At 47.2% G+C, this 12,778-nt stretch overlaps 1 protein-coding gene across 4 annotated transcripts in view; it reads left to right on the forward strand.

Moving 5' to 3' along the window:
• The window catches only part of CTIF (cap binding complex dependent translation initiation factor), a 156,270-nt gene that overhangs the window by 82,633 nt on the left and 60,859 nt on the right, over positions 1-12,778 (forward strand). For all 4 annotated transcript variants that reach the window (XM_075488871.1, XM_075488872.1, XM_075488873.1 and 1 more), the window contains one exon: positions 8,273-8,349. In XM_075488871.1, the coding sequence (XP_075344986.1) occupies positions 8,273-8,349 (77 nt within the window). The remainder of the gene's footprint in view (positions 1-8,272; positions 8,350-12,778) is intronic.

The following is a 12,778-nucleotide window of genomic DNA, read 5'->3' on the forward strand; positions in this document are numbered from 1 at the left end:
TGAACGAAGGGTCCTCTTGCCATCTCACCTGCCCGCTTCATCTCGGTTGGAGAGGCATGGTCAGATGGCACATCGAGGTTCACAACTGGGGGGTGGTAGGCTTTGAAGGAGACAAGAGATGGGGAAAAACAGACTGGGGAATATGAAAAATATAGAGGAAAAGTATACTTTAAAGAAATGCAAGGTCCCAGAGGGACTGAAATAACTCGAGTTACATATATTCCCATAGCAACCTCATAACACTGTAAGTCCCAGCTAAAGCAATTCCTCCCTCACCCCCAAACTAGCACAAGCCAAGCAAAATGTAGGAAAAGCTTTTCAGAGCAGCGAGCGCAGCCCTTTCTCAGGATGAGCTTGGGCTACCTGGACAGACCGCAAACCAAATACCAGGTTTGGTGCCTCCTGGTCGCAAGTGATGTGGGCATTATTTATTCCCAATATTAGCTGAAAAAGGCTCCCTTTTCCAGGGGAAAGCAAACCCAGGTCACCAACGCTATTTATTTTAATTATTCTTTAAATATTCTGCATTTAAGGACCCCAAGCAATGGTGTGGTTATATCTATATTTACTGGATAAATGTGTTTATTTATAGATGGGGTGCTTTACTGCTGACAGTAAGGTTTGTTTTTAAGCCTGACCGGGGTAGAGGAAATACATACAAATAAACAATAAACCTAAACAACACTAAAATAACATCAGTTAAAACAATTAGAGTTACTTCCACTCAAGAAGTATTGTTTCCATTTTGCTATAACATGGGAAAAAAACTCCATTTCCTAAGTCAGCTTGTAACTGATTTGGGATTTGCGGATTCTTGTAACAAAAGGGGATTTCTTTTGTCTGTTATTTATACTCTTCCTATGGCACCGCGTGTCCGTGTTGGTGTGTTTGGAGCACCCTGTTTCAGTGCAACAGCGAGGGGAGCCCGGAGCAGCGTTTCCACCCTGTCCCCATCTCAGTGGCTTAGCCAGGGCTTGGTGGCACTGGTCGGGCTTTTTTTCCTGCCCAGCATGGTTGTACTGATGTGCACGTGTGTTTGCAGAGGCAGTTCCTCCTAGGAGACTTTGTCCTGGATTTTAAAGTTTTATCATCTCTGAATTATGTATAATTCAGGAGCTTAGGGGTCGAGAGTTAAAAATAGACCCCGGAAAACTCGCTGTCAGTAATCAGCAGAAGGCATTGAGGAAGGTTCAGGATACGTTTCACTTGGGATGCTTTGCCTAATTATTCTAATGCTTTAACTGTATTTGCATCCTTCACCCCGCACGGGGAGTTTCACGCTGGGTTGTTCTGCCATTCTCTGTGTCTTTTGTTTCATCCCGGAGCTGGCTGCAGTGGGATGAGGTGGGACAGCTTAGCTGCCACCAAGTATTTAATGCTACCAAGTATTTAATGCCATTTTAAATGCTATCTTCCCTCTAGCTGGGTGTCTGCTCTCTGCTATGAGCTGATAGCAAACGCCAAGGAAAGGCGGTGGGAAGATAAGGGTCTAAACGATACTTCTTTGGGTCTGGGTCTGCATGTGTAGAGTCTGTAATTCATTAAAACACCCACCATTTCGTGAGAGGGGACATATAGACCAGCATTAATGCTCAGCAAGTGGGAATCCAGGAGGTTGCGTCCTTGGGGCAACGTGAGAGGGCAGAGCCCTGTAGGGAATAGTGCCAGTGTTTTTAATGATAACTAAAGAGTGGTGTTTAGCTGTGACAGTCCTGATCAGCGTCACAGCCATCGCTCCTCTGTGCCCCTGCTCTTTTTTTGGGAAAAGAGTCTTCTCCGAGGTGCTCATCACTGAGGCACACGTGCTGCAGCTATGCGTTCAGCCTTTGCTGGCGATGTACAATTTATGGTGTGCTCCCCAAAGATGCAGTTAATCAGGAAATCCTCCAAACCAGGACATCTCCCAAGAAACAACTTCCTATGCCTCCCGTTTGAGGCATGTTGCACTATGCCATGATTCATCGGGCAAGCACGTCCTACTGTCAAGGTCCCACAGAGCGTCTCTCCTCTACCATGGGGCTTGTCGGATCAGCGGTGGCAAAGCCAGAGGAGTTTTGCTCCTTTTCCAGCTCCTGGGTGGCTGGAAACTAAGTCCTCTTTGCCAACCCTATAGTTTAATTTAGCCCTGGCTCCAATGATTGAGGTTGAAGAAAGAGTCCTTGGGTGGCCAGGACCCATGTGTGCTGTGTTGTGGGTGAGGAGTGATGGGAAAGCCACAACCATGAAGTGCTGTAAGGATTTACCTGCCTTTTATCTTGGGTGAGGAATATGTTGTAAAATTGTTGCACTTTTATTCCATTGATGTCGAGCACCGATCAATTCCTTATACAGAAGCAACTATTATTATAAGCACCTTCCAGGAAAAATTAATAGCTTGCAATTTGAAGGAACAGATTTATCACTTAAATTTTAACAGAGAGGAAATCATTTCCAGGCAGCTTCCTGACATTGTTTGATATTCTTCCATGGCTTCCAAAGCAGGTCAAGGCTTTGATTTTTGCCCCAGCCCTCTCCTTTCAAGAGGTAAAAAATTCCCCTCATGTAAGAGAGGAGAGTGGGTGGCCAGCCAGCGCCATGGGAGTTCCTGGAAGGGGAAGAGGCAACGGCAAGTAGCCTCCAAGGAGGTGGCTCTGCTGGAAGTGCCCACAGGACTTATGTGCATTGATAAATGCTGGCCTTGGGTGGGTAGAGGTGATGGGGATGATGCCGGCGGGGAGGCAGTGGCACCTTTGCCACGTTTTTCATGTGCAATTGGATGGCTGGGATGGTTGTACTAAGCACTGGCACATTCAACCCCATAGGCACTATGAGTGTGGGACTGGCACAATAAAAGTTAAATATATCTGCAGCTCTGTGCTGTCCCGGACTTTCCTGCCTCAGATAATCCATCCTATAGGCAGATGAAAGCCTTATCGCAGGGTGTTGCAAGTCACTGGGTTAGTTTCTGTGGATCATTTCTGGAACCACAATATATTTATTTTTTTATGCTCCCTCCAGCCTTGGTATTTCTGTTGTCGCCTTTGCACAGGCAGATGGGGTGTCTTCGGGCCTCCATGAACCCAGCCCCACCTCTCCCTTCCCAACCCCCAGAAAATAAATCCCACCCTGAACTTTGTGTGCAATAAAACTGAGCAAAACTCCCAGCGCCTACCGCAGGCCTAATAACCTGTTTGTTCAGTTCAGGCCTTCTGCAACCATTTGTTTAAGATAAGTAAGGGCAGAGATGTTTCTTGAGGGCACAAAAGGCTCTTGAGATAAAGCTCATGTGGACTGATCCTGCGATATGGCTGGATCATTTCTTTTCCTTCTCTCATCACCCCAGCGTTGGGTTTTTCCATCAGTCCAGTTGCTTTTCTCAACCTTTCGTTTGCTCTTGGGGTTTCAGTGTTGCTGTTTGGCATTCAGGCATCTTCACCTGCTTGACTATCACAGGCTGGGAGTGTTTCTGCTGCATGGGGAATGTCTATGGAAGAGGCTGAATGAGTGGGTATGAGTGAAGACAGTCACTTTGTGGGGTGAGTTTTCACATCTGAAAGTCAGGCTGCATTAGACATGAAGACCACATGAAGCAATGAACCCCAACCTCTCATAGCCCCTAGAGTCTTTGTGAAACACCCATGAATTTGGCCACCCCAGGCAACAGTTGCACTTGAGAAGTGCAGAAGTGGAGGAGAAGGAGGGAGGGTGCAGGTTGGTCCCAAATAGGACCATCCCTTTTGTAAGGCAGTTGTTGTCAGATGCCAAAGGAGTCCCTGGGATTTGCTACCTAAGGGTGGTCACAGAAGGACCAGCAGCAGCAAAAAACCCTGCCTCATTTCTGCTTATCTCCTTGTGATTTGCCACGTGATTTACCATCACCAGTAAAAGAGGCAAAGCTGGTGCCTCCCTCCAACATCTTCAGCTGATGCTGCTGCAGAGGAGGCATCAGAAAAATGATAGCAAAGCTCCTGCTCGTAGCAGAGTAGCTCTAAAACCAACCATTTCCTTCCTCTGGTCCTGCCCCTCTTCCTTGTGTCCTTCCCAGGCCAGTACCCCGCAGGTTAGTGGGCTGAGACGTGGAGTAGGATGGCTCAGGAGAGGGATGTTGCTGGGGAGGGGCAGGTATCGGTGGGGGGAGAGGTGGAGGCTCTTGGGTCGCTGCAGATGGCCAACAAGATCTTGAAAGCTTTTTTTTTTGTTCTTTCATTAAACTTTGATGTAAATGGGTCTAGGGCAGCAGAGAGGCAGCTGCCAGCTTTCTGGATTCCCACGGGCAGGTGGATGGGGTTGAGGGTTGGGCAGACACCTTCATTAGGAAGGTAAAGCATGAAAAGAGTGCATGTGGGTGTCAAACCTGCTCCCCTCTGCCATCTGTTTGCAGCAATTTTGGTAGATGACAGATTTCCCTTGGCGTATGCTAGCTGGCCATATGACAGTCACCTAAGCTTGCCAGACATCACCTTCCCTTCTCCAAGAGCTGCTTTCCCCGAAACATCTAAAAATGAATATGCACATCACAACATAGCTGATCTCTAGGGGACTGGCCCAGAGAGTAGACTGGTCCTGAATGCCTCTTCTCTTCCAGAGCTGTTGGCCTTTCTTGTTACAGTGTGCATGTTTATAATTTAAACTTGACATACATATACATGCATTAGAAGTCCCATGGGCTTCTCAGGTTCTGCTCCAAACTTCCCACCATGTAAACTGCAGACTGTTTTGCTCCAAAATTGAAAATGACCCCTATTAATGGTCCTTCCTAAGACCATGTGCTCCTTGTTCTTTGCTTTTCCCACACCCCTTGCTTCCAGAACCAGCAGCACTGAAATGTTAGTTTGTTACGTTCTCCTTGAGCTACCTGCAAATAACTATCAAAATAAAACCGATGTGGGAGAGAGACCAAATGTGATTTTGCTGCCCACTGAGAAGTTGCAAACCTGCCTATGAAAACCATGAGCACCTGGGCTTGATGGTGTCTTCTGGCCCAAGCAAGAGCAAAAACCATCCCTCTTGTGTAGGTCATCTTGTAGACCCATTGCGGAGCAGAGGGTGGTCTTCTGCCTTGCAAGACATTTCCCTTTGGCTCTGTTCAGGGATTTCAGCTTCATAAAAAGTGTGTCCACTGAAAAATGGAAGAGATGCATTTCAGATCCACGTTGTCCTCAGCAAGCCAGCTCTATTGAAGGCACTTCCATTGCTGTCCTGCAGATTGCCTCCAGACAAACCTAAGAGCCACGTCATCAAGGTGCTCACTGTGCCCTTGGGACTCTGGCCTGTCCCCACCCACCCAGAACCCTCAGTCTTCTCCAGCCACTCCGCCCTTCTTGCAAGTTGCTGATATTTCCTTTTACATCAGCTCGCTGCACAAAAAAAGTCAACTTTTCTCCCTTCCAAATTTAGCTTTGTTTAGGCACCAAAATAGACAAGAGTAGGGATCAGTGACTGTTTTTTTCCAAAACATTGTCTCATGACTAGGACTAAGGAAGGGAACTGCTCAGCTGGAGAAGGGAGATCCTTGATTTTCCTAATGGGGACACAAAGTTCTCCTCTGTTCAGGCACAGGCATGCTCCTTGGATTAGGAGCCTTATTCCCATGTAATTAATCCATCTCTCACCCTGATGCTGTCTGCTGCTGGTGGGCAGAGGTCTGAGGAAGCACAGGGATGCTCTGTAAGGAGGACATGCAGCAATGCACCACCGTGCGTATGGTTTCTAGTTGGAAAGAGCAGAAAGGCAGCTTCTGAGACTTAATGAAGGCTTCGCGTTGAGGAAATCGGTGCCTTAGGTCCTTGTGTTCTGCAGAGAGGGTTTCATTTTTCAGGGTAATTGTATTTGCACATGTGTCTGCAATGCAGCTTAAATTCTTAAAAATACCCCAAGCTTTAGCCTGCTGTGGTACTACAACATTGGAAACAGTCTCACTGAGTATTGTACTATTTTTAGCCTGATTTCCTAAACTAGCACAGCTGATGTGATTGGGCTGTGTGTATCTGCTCCCTACCTTCCTTTTCTCATTCACTTTGGTACCCATTGGCCAATTTCAAGCAAGTTTTCAGAGGAACAGAGATCTTGGAGATATTAAGCTCCTCCTATGCATTCAGTGAAAATAAATGATCAGGAAAATAAGTGATGAGGAAGACTCAAACCACAGCCCTCAGTAATGAAGAAGGTTCAGTATGATTCTAATCTATTAGACATCAAAGATGCCACACAGAATTAACCATGAGGTGTTTGGCTGCAGGAGAAGCCCAAGTCAGACCTGGTTAACTAGGTGATAACCCAACCACAGCCTCAGGAGAGCAGGTTGCCAGCTTTCCCTACTCCCAAACTACCTCTTCTTAGTCAAAGATGGGCTATGTTTGAGCAGTGAGATGAGATCTAGGGAGCATGAGGAGAGCTCTTCCTTGTGCTGGGTGCAGGGACATGAGCAGAGGACCACAGAACAACGTGCGTCACTGAGTAGATCCTCGCTTGATAAGCAGATAAGGCAACTTCATGTAACGATGGCCTCTGTACCATTGCTATGAGGGATCGTGTAGGATGCTGTGGCTGGTGTGGCACCTCTGGGTGTTAAGGGTGTTTTAGTGGAAGAGAAGGATAATTTGGTCACCAAGAATGGGTACTACTCTTGAACATGCTTTCTAATGCCTGTGCTAAACCATATGATCATGGCACATCCAATTTTCTCTGGAAGAGTTAATAATGAAGAAGAAAGTTAAAAGGGAAACTACCTTCTCAGGAAACACACTTGAAGACTGCAGCCAAAGCAAGATTCAGATGAGGACGTGCTAGCCAGCAGCAGGACTTACCCAGGGGCTGGGTGAGTTCTTCATTGCTTGAAGTCTCGAAGAGCGAAGGTCTCCAAAGTGGAAGGCTCCAGCTGACGTGGGAGCTGTAGTGTTGCTGCAGTAGCAGTTTCTCCAGGCTCTTTGCAGATGGCCAGGATGGATGGTCACAATAAACCTGTTGGCCTTGGACTCAGGGATGCCTTCTCTGGTCTGTAAGCCTAAATTCATTACCATCCCCAGCAACCTTTCTCCTCCATTACATCTTCCACCAGAGGAACTCAAAATATTATTATCTCAGTAACTGCTACTAAAATTAACTGTCATTTTTAAGGCTCTTCACACAGAGAGGGACTTTTTTTTTAAGTCGGTGTGTTATGTTGTCATGCCAATGTGACAAAGCTGCTGCTCGATGAGACGCATTCCCACCCAGCCCTTGCCCAGGCTGCTCCCTTGTGGCCCCTCGTGCATGGTGATTCACCAGCAGCGGCTGGAGCTCAGAGGCTAAGATAGATTGCAATGGAAATAAAAGGAGCGACTTTTACAAGGCTTTTATTGCCAGCCCGGGAAGTACAATACTGCATAAATAAAAATCATTATGGTTATGACAGCTCTGTAGTCCCTGGAAAATAAATAATACTTTGCACTTACATAGTGCCTTTCGTCCAGGAACCTCAGAGCTCTTTGCTCACGTTAATGAAGCCTCACGATGCCCATAGTAGGATGGTAAATACAGCATCCCCCTTATCAGATGAACATAGCAAGTCAGAGAGTCGGCACCTTCCGCGGAGAGAGGACAAGGCAGCAGCTTGAGTTACACACAGCTCTTCCACTGATGTGACCGGGGCAAATCATTAAATGTCCTAGTCATCTCAGTTGTTTCCAGTAGGTTGCCACCCGTCCCTACCCCAGGGGTGGCATGGGTTGACTAGCTCACAGTGAGCAAGCACAGCAAGATGCTCATGACAAAGTTGTTGACTTGCTAACGGCATGGGGGCACAGCCCCAACAGACCAGCCAGCTGTGGCTCATGTTTGCTTACTCCAGTATCCTCAAAATGCTGCTGAGCATCATCCCCATACAGACATTTTTACAGCTGAGTTTTAGATAAATAAATAAATCCGAAGGAAACAACCCAGTGAAAGTGGATGGTTTAGGTACACCAGTATCAGCAGTGTCATGTGTGAAGTGGGTGAATTCCCTGTAGATGGTGTATATTGGGATCCATCCATATGTGGTCCAGTTATTTGTCCCTTGTGGTTTCTCCCATACAGAAATTGCAGATAACTTAATTCTCTGCTCATTGCAACGGCCCTGAGAGGGTACAACAAGTCTGTGGATTTCCAGACCTGCTTCGATAGGGTCTGAGATGTTGTAAGGATGTTTGGATGGGAACTGTTTCTTTTATCATGCTCATATGTTGGGCGTACAACTCTGTCTCACTCTGACCCCTTCCATATTGATGTCTCCTGTATCTTGGAGCTGATTGCTGCTTTTCCTTCTGTTTTACAGGGATACCATCCGTTGCCTCATGAAGCTGAAATCGCACACACAAAAAAACTGTTCAGAAGGAGGAGAAATGACCGGAGGTAGGTGAAACCTCTTTAATGTTTTTTTTAATCTTCTCTTCTTCATTGCACATCTTCCCCCACTGTCTCATGGACTGTCTTTGGACAATACTGCTGTGTAGCAGCTGCCAGCATTGGGTTAATGCATAAACCCTTATTTGAGCACTAACATCCTGAAAATGTCTGTCCATCCCCCTGGTTTGTCTTTTAAATCTGGGGTATGTCCTATATTGCTCCAGGAGTATCTTAAGGACCTCCTCTTCCCCTTATACTTATTCCAGCATAGCCAGATCCCCCCACTTGTATTAGAAGAGGCAGCTGGCAAGGTATTATCTGTAAAAGCTTTGAGTCCTTGTGACTTGCTTCCTCTCTTTCTATTGAAAAGCAAAATTTGCTGACTTTCAGGGTCGCCTGCAAAGTGGGTATGGTTGAGAGGGGTTTGCAGCAAGCATCGGATGCCTGTCTGCATGAAGGAAGGGATGTACTAAATAGACAGCTCAGTTCCTTTGGCATTGGTGATTTCAATCCATTGAGTTAATTTAATTGGGTCGATTGGATATTTAATTGTGTAAATTGTATATTTAATTATATGAGGGCGTCTAGAGTCCTTGATAGGAATTGTGACTATGGTTAAATGTGAAAATAAGCGGGGAATAAGGGAGTTAGTTAGTTGTACATGCAGCTTTATTTCTGCCAGTGTATTCTGCTGTGGCTGAGACAACACAACCGGAGCAATAAAGCATTTCTAAAACCAGGAGTTTGCAAGGTTAATGTTATTTAACAGGAGAAAAAGTGGCCAATGTTTTCTCCTAGAGTGATCTGAAATCTGTGTCTGAGCTGTGATGCCTCATGGGGGGATTTTTGGGGAAGTCCTACAGACACCTGTAATAGTTGTTGGAGCATGTCCTCAAATCTCCCCATCACTTCTCGACTCGTGAACAGCCATGATGTAGTTAATTCTGTGCTTGGTTTGGTTTTCCCAAATTTTACCGAGTGACCAAAAAACAGCTGAAAAGAGTTTGCTCAGACATCCTAGAAACATTCTTCTGTGGGCAGGGTGGTTTGTCAGCAGCAAACTCCGTTTTCTCTCCTCTTTGGGGCTCCCTCCTTTTTTCCTGTATGCAATTTAAAAGACAATTTCATCTTGTGATTTAGGAAAAAAAAAGGGCTTGTTTCAGCTAGGTTGCAGCCTGTGATCACTGAAATGTGGTTAAAACCAAGCTGAAGTCTGCTTGTGTTGCAAGAGAGAGCTGGGTGGGCTTCCTCACAGCACTGGGCTGGGCTCCCCAAGAAATCACAGCGGAGGTTGGAGCATCCTGCTCCCATCCTGGCTCACCAAGCGGGTCTTCCTCTGCCATCTGAAGAGTGTATGATGCTGCGGGAGAGGAGACCTGCAGAGCCAAGGGGTCTCCTGCCTGAAGCCCCATGCCCAAAGCTGCACTGGACCAGAGCCATGGAACTGCATGTTGGTTCTTCCCTCCCATCCGAAAAACCAGCCGGTTTGAGGGATCACACCAGACATGTATTTCTATTTCTTTTTCTTTCTGGTCCCTTCAGATAAACCATCAGCAGACAGAAACATTCAGCCCCTCAGGGTATCCCTGCCTCCAGCACAGATGGCAAGGAGAGATAGCAAAAGAAACTGCCTTGGGCTGGGGTTGGAAGATCGCAGGGTGAGATACAGCCCAGACCAAGTAGCACTGGGATAATATCCCAGGAGGAGAGACAGAAGCCTTAAAAACCCCAGTTGATAGGGCATCGTGTGGGAGGAGACATGGGGCCATTTCAGCCCTAAGCAGTCATGAATGAAATAAAATGGAAAGAGCAGAGGGTATGCAGTCCTGCCCAAGTCCTCCACGGACATCCATGGTGGTGTCAAAGCTTAGACAGAAAAACATACTTATTTTAATCGCAAAAAGCTAAGCCCGGGTAGCAGGAGCTGGAGTGAAACAACAGTCTCTTAAATAATTATTTAAACAGAAAAGGCATGGTCCCATCCCCTAGACTTCGGCTGGGGACCTCAGCAGCCCCCCTCTCCCCACGCCACATGGTTTGGTGCTGGGGGTTTTCAGGGTCCCCTTGCCTCTGCAGTGCATTTGGGACTAGGAGGGGAGTTTTAGTCCTTCTAGTGCCACTTGAGATGCCCCCAGAGAGCACTCGCTCCTTAAAATTGATTTCTAGCAGTAAGTGAGGTCTCAGAATGGTTATTTTATGAGAAAAACATGGTAGAAACAGGGAAAAAAAGGGAATAGGAAAAAAACCCAGACTGTATTGGAGCACAAACAGGTTACAAAGCTGTTCACACTTTATTGCAGTGCTGTTATCTTAATGTCTCAGGCATCATTCTGGGGGAGAAAAGCTTCATTTTGGAGCTGGTGGAGCCACACAGGTGGCATAAACATCCCTCAGGATGAGATTTTATGGCCAGCAAAACAGTTGGGAGTTACGGGCTTTTTGATTTAAACCTCATCTGGATACAGAGAGACTCAAAATTGCAAGACCGTGGATGAGGCATTGGAGGCAGTGAGGCTTGGGAGAGGCTGAGCAGGGCCATTTGGTGGTGCATGGGTTGGGAGGGGGGTTAGGAAGCAGCTCTGGATGCCTAGACCCAAGGGAAGAAGAGCTGGTTTCTTAGAAAGGGGTTGGTAGCAGCCAAGGATGGGAGTAGGGTTGACATGCAATGGATTTGCAAGAAGAAAAGAGGTTGTCCTGCTCCGTTGGTTAGAAGCAGGTGTGGCCCCAAAGCCCTGGCGCAGTTGGGTCTGGTTTTTATCAGGCAGCTTTTCCCCTTCTCCTGAAGGTGGTGAGCATTTGGCACTAAGCAGTGCCTCAGACCCCACGAGCAATGCCTGTCTGTGGTGCACTGTCTCTCCCTGCCCGGGACCTGCCTCATCTGAGAAGGATGACACATCCCAGGTGACCATGGTGGGCATCCTCCTGCCATGTGCAGGAGTCACCACTCGCAAGTGGACATCCAGCTTGGGTCGAGGAGTTAAGCCTCAGGCTGACCTCTGCATGATGCACTGGTCCAGCTGGCCTTGCCTGGTTATAGCTGACTTTCAGGTTGGCTGGTACTTTATATAACACAGCTATTATAAAAGAGCTGATAAAGCACATTGGTACCCAGAAATCTGCCTATTTTTTTCCAGATGGTCTTATAAATGATACCGGTTCCCCCCCAGAGCGCGTACGGGCTCCTCTCCCCTCCCTGATGGTGACATTCAGAAGGGGCCACATCTTGGGCTAGCAAGGCACCTTTTGTTTCTCATGTGAAACAACGCTGACGTCCAGCCGTGCTATAAATAGTGCCCGTCCCTGCTTCCTTCCCATCACCTTTCCTCAGGAAATGCTGTCACTGTGTTGCGGCTCACCTACCCTGAGGTCTCTGCTGTGCACCTTTCACTCCCTTGGGGAGAAGCAACCCTATGGGCGTGCAACCATAGCTCTCTCCTTGCATATACGATACATTTTTGTGTTCCATGAGTCATTTTTCCATGGGATGCATGCTTCATTTGTTGCATAAGATAGATATGAAGAGCAAATTAGAGGTGTCATTAAAACAGGCTTCGACTTTCCCAGTTAAGGACCACTGTGGGTCTGTTAGTTAGACACATTTTCAGTAACAGCGATCAACATCAGAGCCACATCTGGTGGAGGGTTTGGTTGCACAAGGTGGTGTAAAATCCTTTTTGTTTTTTGCTGCAAAGAGCTTATAATCAGGGCAGGAGACCAGGGAGAGGTATTGCCCTCCCCACCTCACCCAGCAGAAATCCTGCACCCAGTGTTTTCTCTATTGATTTAGACACACAAGGTGTAACTGCCACCTCCTGGTGAGGGTGATGGAGGGCATCACCGCTTGATGGGGTCATTGAAGGATAGCAACAGAGGCAAGTTTTTTCATAGATGTCCATGTGAGCAAGTGTTAAACACCAATGACCGTTTTATTGTCCCAAACGCTAATCCACTGTTTGCTGCCACATGAGACCCACCCTACCTAGATATCACCAAAGGCAACTTGGTTTGATCTCCCATAGGCAACCACCTCTAGGGAAGGAGGGACTTTCCCTGGGCAGTGGCAGGACCTCTCCTGCCCTTCTCTCCTGCAAGCAGTCGAGAGAAAAAAATTTCTCTGGGATATGGAGCACAATGGACCCATTTCTCAAGTCCTCTCCTCTGACCCTTCCCAACCCAATGCCCCTCTGCTAGTGGAGCACAAGCTGTGCTGGGACATGGTCTCCTTGGGCAGGTGGGCTCTGAGTTTGGCCCCTTGTTTTTCAAAAAGTTCCCAAAAACACCATTTCTTAAGTATCTATCAAAGCATTGCAAGTCAACTTGGTGCTGCACAGGGTTTCTCCAGTTCCCATGGCATCCTGGTATGATGTGTTTTGGGATGGAGGGTCCGGCTGGCCAAACCCTATGGCCCAGAAATGCATGCACAGAGGCTTGCACC

Source organism: Mycteria americana (genome assembly GCF_035582795.1).
Source record: "Mycteria americana isolate JAX WOST 10 ecotype Jacksonville Zoo and Gardens chromosome Z unlocalized genomic scaffold, USCA_MyAme_1.0 Scaffold_18, whole genome shotgun sequence".
NCBI classification, from domain to species: domain Eukaryota; kingdom Metazoa; phylum Chordata; class Aves; order Ciconiiformes; family Ciconiidae; genus Mycteria; species Mycteria americana.